This window comes from Bos grunniens, chromosome 7 (assembly GCF_055505025.1).
Source record: "Bos grunniens cultivar Pamir isolate PY7600 chromosome 7, Bosgru_T2T1.0, whole genome shotgun sequence".
Classification (NCBI taxonomy): Eukaryota; Metazoa; Chordata; class Mammalia; order Artiodactyla; family Bovidae; genus Bos; species Bos grunniens.
In genome coordinates, this window is record NC_141171.1 from 69,385,008 (window position 1) to 69,409,493 (window position 24,486).

Genomic DNA, 24,486 nt, shown 5'->3' on the forward strand with positions numbered 1-24,486 from the left:
GACTTGGGTCATTTGCAGAGCATCTCCATGATTTTTCTGTTATCCCAAGCAGACCACTGTATTTTTATTTCTTTGATGTTTTTCTACACATTGCCTCACTTTTTTAGCTAATACTTAAAAGGAAGCCGTGCGTTACTACCATCAATGCAAATTAGGGAAATTTGCCTTAAATTGAAAGTACACATAAAAATAAATAGGCAGTAATTGAAATTAAACTGTTTATCTTCAGATTATAGGCAAAGACCTCCTGAGCCACAAGTGATCGATATCCTCCCATGTGTTAATAAATGCATGGATATAAACTGCATGTCTTACATAATAAACATACTGTTCTGTAATAAAATGACCAAGTCAGCAAAAACAATATTCTAAAGCAATTGCTTCCATGGGAAAAGTTGGGATCAGTGACTAGGGAGTTTCACACTTGATGAAATTATTCTTGCAGAAATTTCAGCGCCACAAGTCTTTCTAATAGTCTTTCTAATAGCCATAAATGTATAACTATAAAACCTATAGTCTGAACCAATCTGGGGTTTAATTTATATCCAGCTCTTGCTCAAAGTCATGGCTTTTGTTCGCAGTCTCCACTGGCACTATCATTAACACCGTGCTTCTTACACATCCTTATCATTATCACCCATTTTATGATAAACAAAGCACAAACGTGCAAAGCGGATGTGTTGACTGCACAACATCTTTCTTCCCCTCCAGTCATGAGCCAGTGCACGCTTATCTCCCCAGTCAGCCAGTTCCTTATGGAGATCAAGATGTAACCAGTAGTAGTGCTGGTAGTAAAAATGTATTCCTTAATTAATTGAGCATGTTACATCCAATCCAGTTATGAAAATGTGCACTGGAGGACAAATACACATAAAAAGACACATAGCAACACATGTGGGCCTCTTCAGGGTTGAGAGGGAGGCTGGCCACTTCTGTAATTTGAGGCTCCCAATGCATTTAAAAAGCAAAGAAATATCAAAGAGTTGTAAATGTGTACATTTGTAAACTTTGGCTTGAATGATGGACAGCTTCGAGTCCTCTCTGGACCTGTGAGAGGGCTCATAGCCTCACTGGGAGAGAATCCCAGTCTGTGTGTGAGTTCTTTGAGTGTGAAGTCCCAAGTCCTTGCCCCAAGGTCCGGAGATGAGCCCCACATCTCATATAGAGATCTGGATTCAAATATACCATAAGGTAGAGCATAAAATTTTAGCCACGTGGAAACATGAAGTTACCAGGGACATAGAAGGGTTGGAAAGTGAATAGCTTTTTCTTTCTTGTGTCTTCATTACTTTGTGGATTCTTGCTGCGACCACTCCTGTTACTTCAGTGCCATTTGGGTCTTCCCACTTGGGTAGCTTTCTCATCATTCTTAGAAAGCCATGAATTAGTAGCAAAAGGGCCAGACCATTTTATAAGTGCCAGAAGACTTACTTAGATTTGTTGTTGTTTAGTCACTCAGTCGTGTCTGACTCTTTTTACCCCATGGTCTGCAGCATGCCAGGCTTTCCTGTCCTTCACCATCTCCCAGAGTTTACTCAAACTCTTGTCCGTTGAGTTGGTGATGCCATCCAACCATCTCATCCTTGTTGTCCCCTTCTCCTCCTGCCTTCAATCTTTCCCAGCATCAGGGTCTTTTCTAATGAGTCGGCTCTTTGCATAGGTGGCCAAAGTATTGGAGCTTCAGCTTCAGCATCAGTCCTTCCAATGAATATTCATGACTGATTTCCTTTAGGATTGACTGGTTTGATCTCCTTGCAGTCCAAGGGACTCTCAAGAGTCTTCTCCAACACCGCAGTTCAAAAGCATCAATTCTTTTGCAGTCAGCCTTCTTAATGGCCCAACTCTCACATCCATACATGACTACTAGAAAAACTTAGATTAGAAAATCAAAATACAAGAAGTGAGAATGCAGTATATCAGCTTTCTTCCACTGTATGTGGACCCACTGACTACTTTAACCACAAGAACTACTTTGAATGACTGCATGTGCACACACACACACACAGACTCACAGTAAAGAGAAAGCAGACGCCTCCATGCCAGGAACATCTATAAAGTTCTCATTGCATGATTTTTGCTAGATCAGTAAGATTGTGTGACTGGGGAGTGTTATATGAAAGAGTGTGAAAATAGTATTTCCTTAAGACTGATGTATTAGGATTCCGTTTGTACGGCCTTGTTCTAAGACTGATGCTTACTTTGTGCTCATTGTTTCTGAGGGCAGAAAGCAATTAGTTCATTTGAAACTCCATGTGATGCTTCTGAGGCCTATGGTCTCTTCCCTACCCTCGCCCGGTCCAGTTGTCTCAGCAAGGCATTTCACTCCTCCTCCCCATCCCCAGAGTTTATCTGAACATATCTGTTGCTCCATGAAAAGTATTTTGGCAGAAGCTGCTCTGCCCTGGGCTGACTAAGAGTCATCTGTCCTGAATGGCTCACAACTATTTTAACTTAATTTATTTTTAGAAAATTATATATAGAGAGATAGTCACATTAATATACCCTTAAATATTAATATATATGTGTCATTTTAATAGAGACCAACATTATGACACCAAACCAAGAGTCAAATGGAGATTCCAGCTCCAAAATGGTTGGGAGAAGCTGTTTAAAACCCTCTCATGGCAAAGGAAGCACAGAGAAGGATTCTGAATGTTTCCTTCTAGATCTACCATCCATATTATTCCTTCCAGGATATGACCCTCAGTGATCACACTTCAAATCTAGGCTCTCTTGCACTAAGTGAGTATTCAAAACTGAATACTAACTCTTCGATTTGAAAAAATTTCAGCAAGGACCTGGAGGACCTATCTCAGGTCACAGATCTTACCAGGAAGTAACATGCCTGGGGACTTTCTGCACAGGACTGCCCAGATGGTAAGCTGAGGCATCTTGACTCATAATTTGAGGCCTTCTCAGTTCTTGGAACCTGTGGGCCAGTCACTTCCAGCCACAAGCATCAGTGGCTCCATCAGGGTGGCTGAATGGAAAAAGGTACAGAGGTGTGGCCCATGGCTATATGAACATCAAATCTGACAGGCCCAGTGACATCTGGATTGTTATGCTCACAGTCAAGCTGAATGCAGCAGCTCGGAAGTGGCTTCACATCTCAAAAGCCAGTGGTATCCGTTTGCCACTGCCCATTACGAGGACAAAGGCATGGGTTAGCTACTGAAAGAGTTAGTGTTCCAGGAGTTCCAGAGGCCAGCACCAGCTACATTACTTGAAGGGCTCCGTGAACAATGAACAAACATGTGGGGCTCCAGATTCAAAGTTCCTTTCAAGATGGTGACCGCAGAGCATTCAGCCAAGCATGAGGTCCTTCTAAGTGCGGGTCCCCGTGCAAGGGCATAGGTTGCACATGACATGGGCACTGACGGAAGTGTGGCACTGGCCAAGGTGGAGACAGCTGGAAGCTCAGCAGGAGTGAGGAGGGGGCAGGGCGTCCTTGGCAGGACAGCGCTGACTCTGTCTTCACACACGTTGGATTCTTTCTTCTGTTGGGAACTGACATGCCCTTTCAGTGGTATCTAACCTACCTGTGCTTAGTAACTATTCTAACTTTGCATGACTGGTGTACAAATTAAAGCATTATCATTGTTTTAAAATACTTTGAGAAAGTTCCCAAAGATTTTAAATTCATTCACACAATCTCAGGGAATTTCGACAGCACAATTGTCAATGTAAGGAAAAAAACTGTTAGATTCTTTAAATATGACTCAAATGTTGTAAAAAAATTTTGGAAGGGTTTCAAAAAGTTTTTTACTTTCATTTATATCATCTGTGTGAACAAAGTTTATTGTTAGTGATGGCTATCAAAAATTTGAAGAGACCGTGATTAGAAAGTCTTGATTGAATTAAAGTCTTCATCAGGAATTGCTATTTCAAGCATAAAATCTGATATTAAAAACTATATTCATAAAAAGCAAATGCAAATTTTTCATTAAAAATTAAAGAGATTATTTTTTAGAAATTTTATACAAATTCAGTATTTAATATCTTCCCTAAATTTGGAATTTTATTTTCTTATAATTATATAATAAAAAGAGTAATGAAGGCTTTTGCCAAGCCCCATAGAGATGCCCAAGTCCCTCCGCATTTACCCTAGGGTGTGCTTTAAAATACTATCATTTCCCTATGTGTGCTATGAAGCAAAAAATGGGAGAAGGCACAATCTAGCCAGCAGCTCTCCCAAGGAGTCTGAAGCAAGTCATTTGCTTTGCCCACTGGTGGTAATAGAGGCTATGGGGATTGACTTGAAAAGTCAAGGCATAAAACAGGATCCACGCATAGTGACAACTAACAGTAATTCATAGAGCTGTTGAAATGAAGACATGAGACACGCATGTCAAGTGCTCAGAATAGAGCCTGGAATGTAGGAAATAGTGAATGGCATTTACCGTTACCTGGCACCTTAGATAACTAGTAAGTTGACAAATTCTGTTGATTTGTATCTACAATGCCTTAGCTCTGTTCTTTGTTGTTATTGTACAGTTGCTAAGTCACATCTGACTCTGTGACCTCATGGACTGCAGCATACCAGGCTTCCCTGCCTTTTACTATCTCTTAGAGTTTGCTCAAACTCATGTCCATTGAATCGGTGATGCCATCCAACCATCTCATCCTCTGTCTCGACTTTCCCCTCCTATCCTCAATCTTCCCCATGATCAGGGTCTTTTCCAGTGAATCAGCTGTTCACATCAGGTGGCCAAAGTATTGGAGCTTCAGCATCAGTCCTTCCAATGAATATTCAAGGTTGATTTCCTTGAGGATTGACTGGTTTGATCTCCTTGCTATCCAAGGGACTCTCAGAAATCTTCTCTAGCACCACAGTTTGAAAGCATCAGTTCTTCTGTGCTCAGCCTTTCTTATGGTCCAACTGTTACATCCATACATGGCTATTGAAAAAACAAAGCTTTTACTAGATGGACCTTTGTTGGCAAAGTGATATCTCTGCTTTTGAATATACTGTCTAGGTTTGTGATAGTTTTTCTATCAAGGAGCAAGCCTCTTTTAATTGTAGGGGTACAGTCACCATCTGCAGTGATTTTGCAGCCCAAGAAAATAAAATCTGTCACTGTTTCCATTTTTTCCCTTCTATTTGACATAAAGTGATGGGACCAGATGCCATGATCTTCATTTTTTGAATGTTGAGTTTTAAGTTAGCCTTTTCACTTTCTTGTTTCACCTTCATCAAGAGGTTCTTTAGTTCCTCTTCGCTTTCTGTCATTAGGGTGGTATCACCTGCATATCTGAGGTTGTTGATATTTCACATGGCACTCTTGATTCCAGCTTGTGAGTCATCCAGCCTGGCATTTCTCATGATGTATTCTGCATCTAGGTTAAATAAGCAAGGTGACAATATATAGCCTTGATGTACTCCTTTCCCAATTCTGAACCAGTCTGTTCCATGTCCAGTTCTAACTGTTACTTCTTGACCTGCATACACATTTCTCAGGAGGCAGGTAAGGTGGTCTGGTATTCCCATCTCTTGAAGAATTTTCCACAGTTTGTTGTGATCCACACAGTTGAAGGCTTTAATGTAGTCAATGAAGCAGATGTAGATGTTTTTCTGGAATTCTTTTGCTTTTTCTGTGATCCAACAGATGTGGCAATTTGATCTCCAGTTTCTCTGCTTTTTCTAAATCCAGCTTGTAGATCTGGAAGTTCTTGGTTCATGGACTGTTGAAGCCTAGCTTGAAGGATTTTGAGCATTGCCTTGCTAGCATGTGAAATGAGCTAAATAATTGTACGGTAGTTTAAACATTGTTTGGCGTTGCCCTTTTTGGGAGTTGGAATGAAAACTGACCTTTTCCAATACTCCAAAACCTTCCAATACTTCCAAAACTCCAATTGTTGAGTTTTCCAAATTTGCTGGCATATTGAGTACATCATTTAACAGCATCATTTTTTAGGATTTGAAATAGCTCATCTGGAATTTCGTCACCTCCACTAGCTTTGTAGTAGTGCTTCCTAAGGTCCACTTGACTTCACACTCCAGGATGTTTGGCCTGGGTGACTTTACTTTCCATTTCTCTTGTTCCACAGTACCATGTTCAGCATTTTATCACTGCTCATCTGACAGTTGTATTTGCCTCTTAATTTGTCTTTTAGCTTCTGTCATCTTCATTTTTGAACCCTCTGGTTCAGTTAAGATGCTTTAAGCAGCAAGTAACAGAATATCCAACTCAAGTGTGTTCTTCCATATATTAAGATGTCCGAAGTTTCCAGAGTCGGTTCAGCAATTCGACAATATTAGGCCTCAGGTTTAGGGAATGTGTTCATGTGTGTGTGTGGCTTTGTTTGTTTTGTCTTTCCCCTCATGGTCTCAGTTTGGCTGCAATGGCTCCAAGTAGCACCGCTACTCATGCTAACATCCAAAAGCATAGAGAAAAGTCGTGTTCTCATTGTGTACCTCCTTATCCACGGTGGAAATTTCTTCCAGAAAGTCTCTTCAAATTCCTCAGAACACATCTACCTTAAACCAATCATAGGCAAAGGGCAATGGGATTGCAACAATTGGTTTAGATTTCTCATCATTTATCCCTAGGCCTTGGCCTGCTTTCCTTGAGCATAGTACTAGTCCTGTACTCAAACAGAACTGGGATTCTGATAGCCAGGAAGGAATAACAGCTGTTGAGTAAATAACCAGCATTTTCAGCCAGTCCTTCGTACATGCCTCTGGCAGATTCATCAGGGATTTCCTGCTTGAACAAGAGCTCCCAGCAGGCCCTTTGCCTGGAATTAAGTCTTTTGTCCCTAATTTAGCCAGTGAGGTCAGATGTCACCAGCAAAATGCCCTTGGAGTATCCTATATACTTTTCCTTCATAACTCCTTATCACCTATTGTAATTAAACATGAATTTAGGGAAGTTTTTGACTAGTATCTCCACCCAACTAATTCTAGAATATAAATGTCATTAGGACCAGATGTGTTTTGCTTACCCTTACACTCAACACCTAGCAATTCTTGGACAGTTCATTCTTGAGTGAATGAATGCCTATACCTGTCAAAAGGGAGCAAGCAATTTCAACAGCTAGATATTTAGACTAGCAAAAACAGGTTTCTACCTAGCTATCAAAAGAGGTTGAAAGAATTTGGTACCTCAGCATCACCAACATTTTGTTAAAGGAGTAATTGCCAAGCCCCTTGTGCACGGGGGACCATTAGTAATTCTGTAGCTATGCAAATTAAAACAGTGATGTATGATTTATAGCTTTAATAACATTCTGAAGGCTCTTAAATTTTAATCACTTGCAACATCCTTTTTAATATTCAATTACTTTATTAACTAATTAGGTCACTTGCTGAAAAAGCACATAAGGCTTGTGCTATTTTAATATCAGCTGAGCCTCACAAAATACCTTTGAAATGGTGCAAATGGTTTATTTATTTTAAACAGATCATTAAGATGCTATAATTAATAAACCAATTATGAAAAAAGGCCCAATAGTGATAGATGCACAAGTACAATAGCACTGTCCAATGGGTTAGTCATTTTTATCCACATACATCAAGGGGCTAAACTTAAGTGAAAACCCACTGTAAAAAGTGCCTTCCTAAATAATTAACGTGTGCAATGACTGATAACCATATCACGGCAAACCTGACTTGAGGCTTGTTCATTACACAAACTGTAATGTGTACTTTGGTTTCATCTAATGACACTCACGATGGAAAATCCACAGCACACTAAGCTTGGTGTTTCTTGATTACTTACAAGGGCTTAATTTGCAGATGGAGCTGGGCACTTCACGTCTTATCAGTGCTTTGGAGTGAGCCGAGCCTCCCAGAGGAGAATCAGGAGACACATGCAGGTTTGGCGGCATCCCTGGATATTGATTTCTCAGCACCGTGTTAAGGTCTTCAAAGCAAACAGTGTGAACAAAGAAAGCTGAGGCCATGCCTGTGGGGGTTCTTCACCCAATATTCTCAAAGGAGACCATGGATCATAGTACTAAGTCTGCTTGTCAAAGGCACAGAGATGTTGGGGCTATGGCTGAGGATAAGTAGGAAGCAGCTTGGAATTGAGTTTTATTTCTAGGATCAGGGTGAGGCAAGAAGAACCAGTTCCTTTGACTGGTTTGGGAAAGAATGCTGGCACTTAGAGACTAGGTGATCTTTCTTGCTTCTTGTTGTTTAGTCACTAAGTTGTATCCGACTCCTTGTGACCCCATGGACTGCAGCACACCAGGCTCCTCTGTCCTCCACTATCTCCCAAAGTTTGTCCAGATTCATATCCATTGAGTTGGTGATGCCATCTAGCCATCTCATCCTCTGCCACCTCCTTCTCCTTTTGCCTTCAATCTTTCCCAGCATCAGGGTTTTTTTTTTCCGGCTAATAACAATATAATAATAAAACCATAATAACCATCGTGTACTGAGTCCTTTCTGTCTACTCTATAAACACTGTTGATCACCTGTATCATCTGTTGGATATTTCAGGGTATTTGTTGAGTCAACATTTATTTACTGAGCACATCCTAGGACCAGGCGCTGTTCTCGGCACTGGAGATCTTGCGATGAATGGGATAGACAAGTCCCTTGCTCTCATGGTGCTCACATTCTATTAGGGAAGAGAAACAAAAATCATACAGCACAAGGGAACAAAGTATAAACAGCCACTTTAGCCAATGCAAAGTGCTAGGGAAAAGGCCAACCAGAAGATGGGAGATAGTAATGGCAGTGACTGAGGCAGGTTCTTGTGACAAATGGCCGAGGGGGTCGGGGGCGGTGTTGGCCAACTCAAACTTTGTTTCCTCCCCTCCCCCACCAACTCCCACTCCCGGTTTCACCAGTTGTTAAGGACAATGGGACATGGCATTATTATGCTGCCGTCATTAGCATCGCCATTCTTTTTGCAGGTTTAGGCTCGTTTTTGCAGTCAGACCCCAATATGAACTTGTGTGCATTTTATTGTTAGTGTGTATGTTGGTAGGTGAAAACTACACAGAGAGATATTTCTCTTCCCTTATGTCTTCCTGCCACTGTCCTGCTCTGCAAATGGTTACAGCTATGTTTATGTATTTCCAGCCTGTTCTAGCACCTACATGATGTGTTGATGAATCTTTAAAATATTCATAAATTTCCAGATTGTCCCATGGATGCTAAATTCTTTGGGAAGAGCAACATGGCCCAAACAATGACATGAGTGCAGCTCAAATACATGGAGGAAGTATCATCCCACCTGGGGCCCTAAGGGAAGACCTCAAAAAGAACCCCTATAATCTCTGTCCATTATAAACTTAAACAGTGTTCTAGCAAAGTGGGATCTTAGCTTGTGAACCACTGGGCCTTTTTAAAATATATATATATATCCATGAGGACCAGTATGTACCTGACTCCCAGCACCAGCTCAATTTATCTCTTAGAGGTATGTTGAGAACATAATTTTTGAGTAAGATAAGAAAAAGTTTAACATAAGCAGGCCCCTTTATTAGTGAATAATCACTTTTGTAGGTGAAGTTCTTTTGGAGTCAAATGAGACTTTGTTCTTTCCTTCTTTTCTAACCCACAAATGGATGCTAATCATGAATGTAAGTGAAAGGAATACACTATTGATACTCTGTATCAAGGAAGAGAAGCGCTGTGAATTTTGCAGTGAACTTGGACAAGAAAAAGCCAGTTCTGTATCTCTTTCTTGTCCTTGAAGGAGACTAGAAGGTCTTTTCAGAAGTCTTCACAAAAGTTTCTATTTTACATTCTCATTGCTTTCTCTACCTATCACATGGTTCAAAATAATTTTTTAAATTTTTGTTCCATTTAATCACTAGTATTATAACAGCACTATAATCTGTATGTCATTGCAAATGTCTATTTCTGCCACACTGAGTATTAATAGATCTTTTCTAAGAAAGTGGATTACTATAAACTGTTTTATAAAAATATTAACTCTGAGTTATAGATGAATACTAGGAAGATTTGGGAGCCCAGTCCATTTGTGGCTTAGGTCTTCTTTCTTTTTTGAAATTTGGAGCTGGAGTACGATGGTTGGGTTTTGAGATCTCCAAAGGACTGTATCAGGGCTTCCCTGATAACTCGATAAAGAATCTGCCTGCAATGCAGGATACCCCGGTTCAATTCCTGGGTCAGGAGACGGAATAGGCTACCCACTCCAGTATTCTTGGGTTTCCCTTGTGGCTCAGTTGGTAAAAAAATCCGCCTGCAGTGTGGGAGACCTGGGTTTGATCCCTGGGTTGGGAAAATCCCCTGGAAAAGGGAAAGGCTACCCACTCCAGTATTCTGGCCTGGAGAATTTCATGGACTGTATATAGTCCATGGGGTGGCAAAAAGTCAGACATGTCTGAGTGACTTTCACTTTCACTTTTCAAGGACTGTAAAAAACAACCTATGATCCTTCCCATGTGAGGGCTGCCTCTTGGACACACATCTTTATTTAAGAGTGGTATCTTCAGGGTTTTCTACCCTCTTGCACTCAGGGATAGATAGAAGAGAGAGCAAGTGTGCCTAGAGAAAACAGTTCACAAACATACGAGTAGTGCAAGTCCTAGTCTTAACAACCCCTTTATCACATTTGGTAGTAATCACACTTTTTTGACTGAACATCCTATTCATAAATGGTGTTTAGTGTCCCACCCCAAACAGACATCTGCTCTATTGTCAGTCTACATATTAGTCATTAGTAAAGTCCAAAATCACTGCAGATGGTGATTGCAGCCATGAAATTTAAAGATGCTTACTCCTTGGAAGGTATGACCAACCTAGATAGCATATTCAAAAGCAGAGACATTACTTTGCCAACAAAGGTCCATCTAATCAAGGCTATGGTTTTTCCAGTGGTCACATATGGATGTGAGAGTTGGACTGTGAAGAAAGCTGAGCACCAAAGAATTGATGCTTTTGAACTGTGATGTTGGAGAAGACTCTTGAGAGTCCCTTGGACTGCAAGGAGATCCAACCAGTCCATTCTAAAGATCAGTCCTGGGTGCTCTTTGGAAGGAATGATGCTGAAGCTGAAACTCCAATACTTTGGCCACCTCATGCGAAGAGTTGACTCACTGGAAAAGACCCTGATCCTGGGAGGGATTCGGGGCAGGAGGAGAAGGGGATGACAGAAGATAAGATGGCAGGATGGCATCACCAACTCAATGGACATGAGTTTGAGTGAACTCTGGGAGTTGGTGATGGACAGGGAGGCCTGGCATGCTGCAATTCATGGGGTTGCAAAGAGTCGGACATGACTGAACGACTGAACTGAACTGAACTGAAAGTTATTTTTCTATATTTTAGACATGATAAATACAAATAGATACTCCATTCTTGTCATGCCTCATAGATCTTCTGGCCTTAATCTGGGCCTGTGTGAGCCTACCTTTGAAGATCACTGCTCTGAACAATTGAGGTAACTTGAGGTAAATGAATAAGTGTTCTTGAAGAAATGTACCTTATGTTGATGGGGAAGAGATCCACCTCTAGGAACACTTTAAGAGCATTTTTGGGCTTTTCTTGCATAGGAATCTGGGTGGAAAATGCATTAAATAGAACACTCTGGCCTTTGACCTTCCCTGGAGTTTCTCTTGGGATCAGTGATCAGAGCTTTGAAAAGAGATCTGCAGTTATTCATATGCCAATGTCTCCTCAAGTTCTGCCCCATTCATATTACCATCACAATTTTTACCTTCTCAAAGTACCATGGTATTTTTATTTTAGGAATAGTTGTATTTAAATTTTCTTATTTTCACTTAAATTAAAAAAGATCTTTTATATCACTATCATAAATGTAAAGTGAACTTTGCTTGCCATAAATAGTGAGAAATTAAAAAAAGAAAAAAAAAGCATGTAATTATTAAACTTTTCAAAACCACAATGAGATACCACCTCACACCTATGAGAATGGCTATTACCAAAAAGACATGAGACAACAAGTATTGTCGAGGATATGGAGAAAGGGGCAACTTCGTGCACCATTGGTGGAAATGTAAATCGGTATAGCCGCTATGGACAGGAGTATGGAGGTTCCTCAGAAAATTAAGAATAGAACTACTGTACAGAATTTTACTTCTGGTTTATATCCAAAGGAAATGAAAACAGGATATAAAAGAGATATCTGCACTCCCAAGTACACTGCAATATCATTTACAATAGCCAGGATACGGAGACAACCTAAATGTCTATCAGTGAATGAGTGGACAACGCTATGAAATGTATGTACAACAGAATATTATTCAGCGGTAAGAAAGATGGTAATCTTGCCATTTGTGAAAGCATGGATGGAGTGCTAGGGCGTTATGCTAAGTGAAATAAGTCAGACAGAGGGAGACAAACACTGCACGTTATCACTTGTAGTGGAATAAAAAGAAGTCAAACTCATACAAACAAAAAGTAGAAAAGTGGCTGAGAGGTAAGGGAAATAGGGAAAGATTGGTAAAAGAGTACAAACTTTTGCCTATAAGATGAGTAAGTTCTGAGGATCTGATGTAAAACATGGTGACTGCAGTTTATAACATTGTATCGTATAACTGAAGTTCAGCTCAGTTCAGTTCAGTTCAGTGGCTCAGTCATGTCCGACTCTTTGTGACCCCATGAATTTCAGCACGCCAGGCCTCCCTGTCCATCACCAACTCCCAAAGTTCACTCAGACTCACGTCCATCGAGTCGGTGATGCCATCCAGCCATCTCATCCTCTGTTGTCCCCTTCTCCTCCTGCCCCCAATCCCTCCCAGCATCAGAGTCTTTTCCAATGAGTCAACTCTTCACGTGAGGTGGCCAAAGTACTGGAGTTTCAGCTTCAGCATCATTCCTTCCAAAGAAATCCCAGGGCTGATCTCCTTCAGAATGGACTGGTTGGATCTCCTTGCAGTCCAAGGGACTCTCAAGAGTCTTCTCCAACACCACGGTTCAAAAGCATCAATTCTTCAGCGCTCAGCTTTCTTCACAGTCCAACTCTCACATCCATATGTGACCACTGGAAAAACCATAGCTTTGACTAGACAGACCTTTGTTGGCAAAGTAATGTCTCTGCTTTTGAATATGCTATCTAGGATGGTCCTAATTTTCCTTCCAAGGAGTAAGCATCTTTTAATTTCATGGCTGCAATCACCATCTGCAGTGATTTTGGAGCCCAAAAAAATAAAGTCTGACACTGTTTCCACTGTTTCCCCATCTATTTCCCATGAAGTGACGGGACCAGATGCCATGATCTTAGTTTTCTGAATGTTGAGCTTTAAGCCAACTTTTTCACTCTTCTCTTTCACTTTCATCAAGAGGCTTTTTAGTTCCTCTTCACTTTCTGCCATAAGGGTGGTGTCATCTCCATATCTGAGGTTATTGACATTTCTCCCAGCAATCTTGATTGCAGCTTGTGCTTCTTCCAGCCCAGCGTTTCTCATGATGTACTCTGCTGCTGCTGCTGCTGCTGCTGCTAACTCTGCATATAAGTTAAATAAGCAGGGTGACAATATACAGCTGCTTAGATAGTAAAACTTAAATGATCTCATAAAAAAAATGTATATGAGGTGATGGATGTGTTAATGAAGTAAGTGGGAGAATCCTTTCACAATGTAAACCTGTATCAATTAAATTGTTACAATGAACTTGTTAAATATCATACAGTTTTGTCAATTATACCTCAATAAACCTCTGTTACCTTTTATTACCTCAATAAAGCTGGGGGGGGGAAGCCTTTTAAAATGTCCCTTCCCCCCAAAGAAGAAAGAATTTTCACATGCTACCGAAAATCACCAAACCAACCCAAACAGAAAATCCAAAGCACCACGTGTTGGAAAGTATTGCCTTAAGCTATTTAAAAATTAACTTTGAGGGCTTCCCTGGTGGTACAGAGTGCCTGAAGAACTGTGGATGGAATTTCATAACATTGTACAGGAGGCAGTGATCAAAACCATCCCTAAAAAAAAGAAATGCAAAAAAGGCAAAATGGGTTAGCTAAGGAGGCCTTACAAATAGCTGAGAAAAGACAAGCAAGAGGCAAAGGAGAAAAGGAAAGATATACCCATCTGAATGCAGAGATCCAAATAATAGCAAGGAGAGATAAGAAAGCCTTCCTCAGTGAACAATGCAAAGAAATAGAGGAAAACAATAGAATGGGAAAGACTAGAGATCTCCTCAAGAAAATTAGAGATACCAAGGGAACATTTCATGCAAAGATGGGAACAATAAAGGACAAAAATGGTATGGACCTAACAGAAGCAGAATATATTGAAAAGAGGTGGCAAGAATGTACAAAAGAACTATACAAAAAAGATCTTAAAGACCTAGATAACCACGATGGTGTAATCACTCACCTGGAGCCAGACATCTTGGAGTGCGAAATCAAGTGGGCCTTAGGAAGCATCACTATGAACAAAGCTAATGGAGGTGATGGAATTCCAGTTGAGCTATTTCAAATCCTAAAAGATAATGCTGTTACAGTGCTGCACTTAATATGTCAGCAAATTTTGAAAACTCAGCAGTGGCCACAGGACTGGAAAAGGTCAGTTTTCATTCCAATCCTAAAGAAGGGTAATCCCAAGGAATGCTCAAACTGCCACACAATTGCACTCATTTCACATGCTAGCAAAGTAATGCTCAAAATTCTCCAAGCGAGGTTTCAACAGTATGTAAACCGAGAATGTCGAGATGTTCCAGCTGGATTTAGAAAAGGCAGAGGAACCAGAGATCAAATTGCCAACATCTGTTGGATCATAGAAAAAGCAAGAGAATTCCAGAAAAACATCTGCTTCATTGACTATCCTAAAGCCTTTGACTGTGTGGATCACAACAAACTTGAAAATTCTTCAAGAGATGGCAATACCAGACCATGCCGGGGTCCAGCCCCGGCTGATCCAGGGTATTCAAAGGAGAGACGGCATCGGCAACCTATTTATTTAAATATTCATCAAAGATATAAAGAGTAATAAAATGAGGATAGCTCAGTGAGGAAATTCAGTGGAGAAAAGCAGCTGAAATAAGGATAGCTCAGTGAGGAAGTTCAGTGGAGAAAAGAGGCTGAAATAAGGATATCTCAGTAGGAAAATTCAGTGAAGAAAAGAGGCTGAATAAAATTCCAAAGCAAGGAATTTACATCAAGGCCGCAGGCGTCCTCCTGTTCTCCCGAAGGAGAGGAGATACTAAGGCCTCCTCAGTCAGATCTTAGAAGCCCAGGCAAAATTAGTAGGCTTGACGAGCTTCCCCGCCTCAGAGGAAAAATTCAGCCAGAAGGTGAAAGAACGACATGGGGAGACCAAGTTTCGGTGAACAAGGCCCACACTTTATTTTCCAAAGTAGTTTTTATACCTTAAGTTATGCATAGAGGATAATGGGGGAAGGGGTAGAGTCATGCAAGGACAGCAGTTCCTGGTCCTAATCGAAGCCAGGCTTTCAAACTTATCATATGCAAAAGTTTAGTTGATTTACATCATCTTCTGGCCAGGAGGCCTGTTAACATTTTAAGAAACTTATTTTTCTCTAAAGGTGATTATTCTAAAGTCAGGCGCCATCCTCTAAAAAGCACTGGATAAAGTTGCATTCCTGTAGGGCAAAGGTGAGGTGGGCTCAATCAAGAAAAGAATTAACTCAAGGGTCCAAGGTTACAAACATTAAGGCTACTACTTACATTTCTATACACCCATTATATCAATCAATACACTGCCAAGGACACAGTAGGTAAGGGATATGGAGACTTAGCAGCAAACATTGGCCCAACAAGTGAAAAACCCTTCACCAATACAATTTCTAGTCAATCTTTTAACTGCTCAAAGGAATCTGTATTTAGACAGTTTAGAACATCTCATGCCTCTCACAGTTGGGAGGCTCTGAGCAAACACATGTGGCCAGAAAAACCTATTCAGGCAGGCTAGAGGATTTCCAAAGGAGTTTGTAGGTTGAAACACTGTCACACCCAGGAATTATTAACTGGAGCTGTAAGCTAACTCTTTTTTCAGAGAGAGGTAGTGGGGGACAGCCCCCCCGTAAAGTCAGAGGTGTAGGTGAAAGCACAAAGCAGAAAGTAGGCAGACTCTGGTTTTGGGGGTAGATGCTTGAGAATTTCCAGGGGGACCCCTGAGGCTTGATCCCGCCTTTGCGTATGCCAAGCCTCCTTCCTCATGACCTTTGCCACCGGGCGGAGCTCGCTCCCAGCAAGACCACCTTACCTGCCTCCTGTGAAACCTATATGCAGGTCAAGAAGCAACAGTTAGAACTGGACATGGAACAATAGACTGGTTCAAAATTGGGAAAGGAGTTCAGAATTACATCAAGGCTGCATATTTTCACCCTGTTTATTTTACTTATATGCAGAGTACCTCATGTGAAATTCTGGACTGGATGAAGCACAAGCTGGAATCAAGGTTTCTGGGAGAAATATCAATAACCTCAGATACGCAGATGACATCATCCTTATGACAGAAAGCAAAGAGGAACTAAAGAGCCTCTTGATGAAAGTGAAAGAGGAGAGTTAAAACCTGGTTTAAAATTAACAAGCAACTCCTACAGCTCAACTCCAGAAAAATAAATGACCCAATCAAAAAATGGGCCAAAGAACTAAACAGACATTTCTCCAAAGAAGACATACAGATGGCTAACAAACACATGAAAAGATGCTCAACATCACTCATTATCAGAGAAATGCAAATCAAAACCACTATGAGGTACCATTTCACACCAGTCAGAATGGCTGCGATCCAAAAGTCTACAAATAATAAATGCTGGAGAGGCTGTGGAGAAAAGGGAACCCTCTTACACTGTTGGTGGGAATGCAAACTAGTACAGCCACTATGGAGAACAGTGTGGAGATTCCTTAAAAAACTGGAAATAGAACTGGCTTATGATCCAGCAATCCCACTGCTGGACATTCACACTGAGGAAACCAGAAGGGAAAGAGACACGTGTACCCCAATGTTCATCGCAGCACTGTTTATAATAGCCAGGACATGGAAGCAACCTAGATGTCCATCAGCAGATGAATGGATAAGAAAGCAGTGGTACATATACACTATGGAGTATTACTCAGCCATTAAAAAGAATACATTTGAATGAGTTCTAATGAGGTGGATGAAACTGGAGCCTATTATACAGAGTGAAGTAAGCCAGAAGGAAAAACACCAATACAGTATACTAACGCATATATACGGAATTTAGAAAGAGGGTAACAATAACCCTGTATACGAGACAGCAAAAGAGACACTGATGTATAGAACAGTCTTATGGACTCTGGGAGAGGGAGAGGGTGGGAAGATTTGGGAGAATGGCATTGAAACATGTAAAATATCATGTATGAAACGAGATGCCAGTCCAGGTTCGATGCTTGGGGCTAGTGCACTGGGACGACCCAGAGGGATGGTATGGGGAGGGAGGAGGGAGGAGGGTTCAGGATGGGGAACACATGTATACCTGTGGTGGATTCATTTTGATATTTGGCAAAACTAATACAATTATGTAAAGTTTAAAAATAAAATTAAAAAAAATTAACATTGAAAAAACTAAGATCATGGCATCTGGTTCTATCACTTCATGGCAGATGGGGAAAAAATGGAAACAGCGACAGACTTTTTTTTTCTTGGGCTCCAGAATCACTGCAGATAATTAGTGCAGCCGTGCAATTAAAAGATGCTTGTTCCTTGGAAAGAAAGCTATGACCAACCTAGACAGTATATTAAAGAGCAGAGACATTACTTTGCTGACAAAGGTCCATTTAGTCAAAGCTATGGTTTTTCCAGTAGTCATGTATGGATATGACAGTTGGACCATAAAGAAGGCTGACTGCCAAGGAATTGATGCTTTTGAACTGTGGCATTGGACAAAATCCTTGAGAGTCCCTTGGACTGGAAGGAGATCAAACCAGTCAATCCTAAAGGAAATCAACCCTGACTATTCATTGGAATGACTGTTGCCGAAGCTCCAATACTTTGGCCACCTGATGTGAAGAGCCAACTCTAGAAAAGACCCTGATGCTGAGAAAGATTGAAGGCAGGAGGAGAAGGGGATGACAGAGGATGAGATGATTGGATGATATCACTGACTTAATGGACATGAGTTTGAGCAAGCTCCAGGAGATGGAGAAGGACAGGGAATCCTGGCATGCTGCAGTCCATGGGGTTGCAAAGAGTCAGACACAACTGAGCAGCTGAACAACAACAACAGTGGATAAGAATCTGCCTGCCAATGCAGCAGACACAGGTTCCATCCCTGATCTGGGAAGATCCCACATACCACAGGGCATCTAAATCCCGTGAGCCACAACTGCTGAAGCCTGTGTGCCTGGAGCCTGTGCTCCACAGCAAGAGAAGGCCATGCACCTCAGTGAAGAGCAGCCCCCACTCACTGCAACTAGATAAAGCCTGCACAGCCATGGAAACCCAGTGCAACTAAGAATAAATAAATAATTTAAAAAAAAACAATATATTTTGTAGACTTTCCTTTAATTGGTTTTGCTGGCTCTCTTGACACGTGTAATCATGCCACAGATTATCTCCTGAGCTCCGTGAGATGTTTTCCTCTTCCATTTGGAAGCTGTAGACTGTGCAGGGTGTAGCACTGTGTGTGCTAGGCTTCTCAGGCGCCTTCTAGCTCTGCCACTGATTGCCGTGCTGTGTGCCACAGGACCTCGTTTCCCCAGTCACCCACTGACCTGGATCACTGAGAAGTCTATATTCTCAGCTCTGTCAATGTCAGTGGTTCTCCTCCCACATCATAGGTTTCTGGTTTTTTTGTTTTTTTTTTTAAAGATCTCATCTGGTGTTAGTGGTGCTAACAATTTGAGAATCAACTTGTATATTCTCTGGAAATATTTAGTCTCAGTTTTTTTCCTAGCTCTATCAAGAAAGTTATAGGACCTCAGTTTCTCCTTCTGGAAAAGGAAGCTAGCCTAGTATAACTTAAATATGATGGGCAGAAGAGTCCTTTGTTTTCTGGAAAAAAAAAAGTATGCTGCACAGAGAAGGAAGAACCAATCTGTATAACAACCAACACCCCGATGGGCGTGAGTCTGGCAGCCTAGCTGTGACATTTCCTCAGGGCTGTGTCCTTAGTGCCCTGGGCAGTGAGTCAGCAGGGCCCGAATGTTCAACACATCTGCTGTTGTGGAGGAAAGACAGTGGATCAAGCACAAGTCAAGGCAGCATGTGGGAAGCAACTTCAAGTGCAGCTCTAAGGGGCCACATGCCACACCTCTAGCAGCCTGGGTAACAGCGCAGGCTTGGGAGTTAGGAGAGCTGCCAGGACCGTGGGCCATTTTCTTCAACTCTACTGAGCCCCTGTTTGCTCCTAATCTGGAAAATGAGGCCTACACTGTGGATTTGTGTGTTATTTCAGTAGCACTTGATAAAGAGTGTAGGCTCTTCTCTGACCCTTTCTTCTTTGAGCATGTTTGGCCTGCAAGAGATGGTGAGAGGCCCAAGTCTGCTGTTTCCTCGGCTGGGTTGAGTTTCCACCTGACTCTTTGAATGTGTCCTAGTGTTTAAAGACTCAGGTCCATATAATTACACTCCACTTTACATATATTTTATTACGTGCTATACGTAACTCTATATGTTTATGCATATATAGTTGTGTAGGCTTGTATACGCAAATCCATGACAACTTAAGGGATTTTCAAGGGCAATTCTGACACTACCCAATATCTGTCATATTCCTGCTTCTACAATCAAACCCAACACAAGCTGTAACTTCATTGTATAATAATTTCAACTGACAGGACATCATGAGAATTCAATGGGAGAATGCCCAAAAACTTTTTAGCATAATGCCTGGCACATAGATGATCATAAGGGTTAATAGAACCTTGATTATAATATTATTATTATTTTTCACCCAGAGAGGAAACTATCAGTTGTAAGTGCCTACTCTGTTGTTATTATTGATATCATTATCCAAGGAAAGAGAGAGTGATCACTTCCCCTATGTTCCTCAGTCTTCACAGAGAAGTATGGGTATTTCAACAGACATGCCATGAGTCCAGGTGAAGGCCTCCAGGATCCCACTTCAGTGACGGGAGAACAGGCTCTGAGTGTGCCTGCACTGGGGGGCGGTCTCCCTTGGTTGGTGCATGTGAGCAGAGCCAGTGGATAAACTCTGGAGAGGTAGCCTGTAGTTAGATGGCCTTGAATATCTAGACTTGATTCAGTTGGGAATGTTATGAGTGGAGAAAGATGCATAAGATTTCTGAAATGAAGGGAAGATTAGAAACATGGAAACCAGTTAGGAAGCTGTTACAAGGTGTTTGTGAAAGTCTTTCTGAAATCAAATGAGAATGGTGGCAGAGGGAATGGAAAAGATGTTAGTAGGTTCAGAGCTATGTTAATCCTGTGTATTTCCTGAGCAGATCTTGTATGTTTTATTGTTCTTTTTAGCTACAAAGAGTTATACAGTCTCATCTTTTCAAAGTTTTTGATGTTTTTTCCCATCCAATAACAAATTTTGAAAATTCCTTTTAAAGTATAAAAATATGTAATTTTGAAAGCTAAAATAGGAATTTAAATAATGACTTAGAATTACTGAAGAATTTGATCAACCACACTGATGGCTGATTCCTGAGAATGCACCTGGGAAGCCCATAGAAAATCCTCAGCATGGGGCCCATACTTGCCATATAACAATAAAAATAGTTTTCTCTGCCTTGGCAGATTGCTCCTAACTGAAACCCACTGAACCTATTATCTGCCACCAAACAGTTTTGGAACATGGTGTGGTAAAGGGGGAAAAAAGAATAATAAGAGGTTGCTTCACATATATGTTACGAGGGGTGAATGAATAATACTACTTACATGTTCTGAGTTTAAGCTATTTGTTAGTGTTTAAGATATGCAGTTGTACGTACGAGATGCATGATAATTTCTTAGGAAAATTTTTCTTTAAAAACAAAAATTGTTTTTGTACTTTTTGTATGGAAAATGCTACAAATATAATTACATCTGCTTGATAGTATGGCATTAGAATTCCTTCAAATAAATGTCTCCCTTCCCATTCAGAGTTAGAGATTATTATTGCATATCCAAATATATGATTTCCTACTAGTTTGTGACATAGAATATTATCATAGTTACATGAGCAATACAACCTGTTCTTCCCTTCTAAACCACTTTCCTTTATCACTGAGTCCATCATTTGAAGTTTTTGGTATTTGACTTTGCATCTGTAATGTGAGCATATTAAAGGGGGTGGTAGATGTGGTGTCGATTTTTATATAGTTTTTTGGGGAAATGGATCTTACATTCCTACAAATAATGTAATAATTTCTGTGTAAGAATTCAAGGTAATGTTTTATTTAACAAAGGAGTTGCTTGCACAACTGAGAGATTACAGAATTTTTCCTTTGTATTTGATACTATGGGTTCTCTCAAAGACAACCAAAATTCTCGATTTGTGACAGAATACCTCATTTGTAGTAAAACATTTTTCCTGGCATAGGGAATGGGTGGGTCTTAATTCCCATTTTTAAACGTATTCCCATGGTATGCATTTTCACTTATTTTCCAGCCATGAAATGAGAAAAAAATCAAAACAAACAGAATAAAGTCTAAGCGCTTTCTTCTTGAAAAGACCAAAGGGGGAAAATGGAACCCAATCAAGGGCCCCATATCAAGGTAAGATGAACCCAAATCCAAAATAAGCCAAATGACACTTCCTAAAAATTAAACACAGAATTATTGCATGATCCAATAATTTCACATCTGAGTATATACTAAAAGAATTGAAAGCAGGAGCTTGAACAGATATTTGTGCACCCATGTTCATAGCAGCATTATTCCCAACAACCAGTAAGTAGAAACAGTGTACGTTTAACAGGCAGAATTTCATTCCTCTTAAGGCTGACTAATACTCTATTGTGTATACATACTTTCACAACAACAACAACCGAAAGTACGTACACAAAGTAGAATACTGTTCAGCCTTGAAAGGAATGAAATTCTGACATACTTTAAACTTTGGATGAACTTTAAGACATGCTAAGTGAAATAAGTCAGACACAAAAGGACACATACTATATGAATCCATTTATATCAGGTCTCTGCTGCTGCTGCTGCTAAGTCACCCCAGTTGTGTCCAACTCCATGCGACCCCATAGACGATAGCCCACCAGGGTCCCCCGTCCCTGGGATTCTCCAGGCAAGAACACTGGAGTGGGCTGCCGTTTTCTTCTCCAATGCATGAAAGTGAAAAGTGAAAGGGAAGTCGCTCAGTCGTGTCCGACTCTTTGCAACCCCATGGACTGCAGCCTACCAGGCTCCTCCATCCATGGGATTTTCCAGGCAAGAGTACTGGAGTGGGTCGCCATTGCCTTCTCTGTATCAGGTCTCTAGAGTAGTCAAATTCAGACAAAAAGTAGAATGGTGGTTTCCAGGGGCTGAGGTGAGGAGCAAGTGGGAAGTTAGAGTTTAAAGAATACACAGTTTCAGTTGGGGAAGATGGAAAAGTTCCAGAGATGGATGGTGATGATGGCTGCATGATAATGTGAATGTACCTAGGCCATAGAACTGTACACTTTAAAATGATGAAAATGGCAAATTTGATGTTATTTTACCACATTTATACACATAAGTTCACCACATTATACACATAAAATATATTATATATTTTTTTACCACAGTTTAAAAAGATAAGCCAAATAAAATAGAGAATATAGTTGAATTGAATTTATGAGAATTTCCAATTTTCCCAATTGCCCTTAATATTCTCCCAAATATATATGTAAGCAAGTACTTCAGTGAAAACAAAGTGATGGGTAGACATTTAGTTGTGAAAATGCAAGTTCTCTTAGGTCTAATATCCCCTCATCTAGGATATAATCTCAAACAAGTTTTTCATGCATATATCCCTCAAGAAATCTCATCAATAAACTAGGGAAGTGTGGTCCTGATCACACAACTATTAGATGGGTGCACCACTTACTTGAGGGCCTCATTTAGATTGGTTATCAATACCTGACTCCTACCTGCATGGGGAGTGAGGGATGCCTTTGAGGGATCCAGCAGTTTCCAAGTTACCTGCAGACACATAGCATTTCCATTCTAAATAGTCTCTAATTCACTTCAAGTCCATTTTGTATCAACTTGAGCCTGATATTTCCTGCCTTTCCCATCTGGAAAAGCAAAGGCTTTCCCTGCCTTTCCTTTTGTCGTTGTTGTTTAATTTTATTTGCTTTTGGCTGCGCTGGGTCTTTGTTGCTGTGTGGGCCTTTGTCTAGTTGTAGTGAGCAGGGGCTACTCTCTAGTTGTTTCTTTTTGCAGAACACGGGCATGCGGGCTTCAGTAGTTGCTGGCACGTAGGCTCAGTAGTCATGGTTCCCGGGCTTTAGGGAACAGGCTCAGTAGTTGTGGGGCAGGGGCTTAGTTGGGCATGTGAGATCTTCCTGGACCTTCCAGGAAGGAAGGTCCATGTGGATCTTCCAGGGATCAAACCTGTGTCTCCTGTACTGGCAGGTGGATTCTTCACCACTGAGCCACAGGGAAAGCCCAAGACTCCTTTGCTTTAAGAGTCTTGGCAAGTATGTGGTTTAGTAGAACACAATGGAAGACATTTTTGAAGCATAGACATTGTAAGCCTCAAATCAGGCACTCAGGAGAAAGAAGTAGTACATAAGGAGTGTGGCCACCAGTTTGGGGAGAGTGTTAGCGCGAGTACAGAGCTACAAAGACATGAGTAGCTAACAGTGGATTGTTAACCTCCCAAACTCGATTCAATGTGACAGTGACACTTCACAGCACATTGCATCCAATCTCATTTGAAGCTGACAAAGATTGTTTCTGCTTTACATCTATTGGTTTATTAATGGTCTACAGCCTCTTAAGCAGATGCATATTCATTAGGTAGCCAGCTGTTAGGAGGTTCCCAGATGTCGAATGTAACTGTGTCTTGGAACATTTTTTTTTTTTCCTTATCATGAAACAAAGTAATTGAGGCCTTATTAAAGAACTAGTTAATTACTAAAGCGATACCTTATGGCACCCTTTTTATCATTCAAATTTGAGAGCTCTTGGGATATCTAAAAATTTGGAGAAGAGACAGCATTTAAGAGCCAATCTTTATTATATAATAGTAAATATATATAGGCAGATATTTTACATGTGGAGATAATATATACATACTTTTCCATGTGGGAGAAGTTAAAAGTAAGTGAAACGTTCCTAACAACTGAAAAATTTCAAAGTATCCTTTCCTTTGTTCAATTAGGTCCAAAGGACAACACTGATAAGCCTACTAAATTAATTAAAGTTACTTTAATATTTCTTTTATCTAACTTTATCACTTTCCTATAAAAGACGACTTGAAAAACGGGTCTTTGTGAAGCATGCCTCACTTACGCTTTCATTAAAGCTCCTATTTTTTCTGTCAAAAATAAGATAGTTCAATTACTAGCAAGCAAACTAGGATTTTCAAATTGCCAAGTATTTCTAAATGCCCTTTATAGCAGTCTGTATACATAGGGAGAGAGACTGTGCCATATATATATGTATATATTTACATATATATATGTATATGCGTATATATGTATATGATTGTGTTGTTGATCTCTTAATTTCAAATGCATTGAA

At 40.6% G+C, this 24,486-nt stretch overlaps 1 protein-coding gene across 3 annotated transcripts in view; it reads left to right on the top strand.

Annotated features, from left to right (window-relative positions):
• Positions 1–24,486, top strand: part of LSM11 (LSM11, U7 small nuclear RNA associated) — a 115,978-nt gene that overhangs the window by 16,195 nt on the left and 75,297 nt on the right. Inside the window, exon 5 of one of the 3 annotated variants that reach the window (XR_015167880.1) lies at positions 21,431–21,537. Coding sequence is in view for 2 of the 3 variants with exons in the window: in XM_086412658.1 (XP_086268784.1) it covers positions 7,739–7,862 (124 nt within the window). In the remaining variant the exon portion in view is untranslated. Of the gene's footprint in view, positions 1–7,738; positions 8,377–21,430; positions 21,611–24,486 lie in introns of those variants that run through there. The other 2 variants (XM_086412658.1, XM_086412659.1) reach the window with 2 other exon arrangements.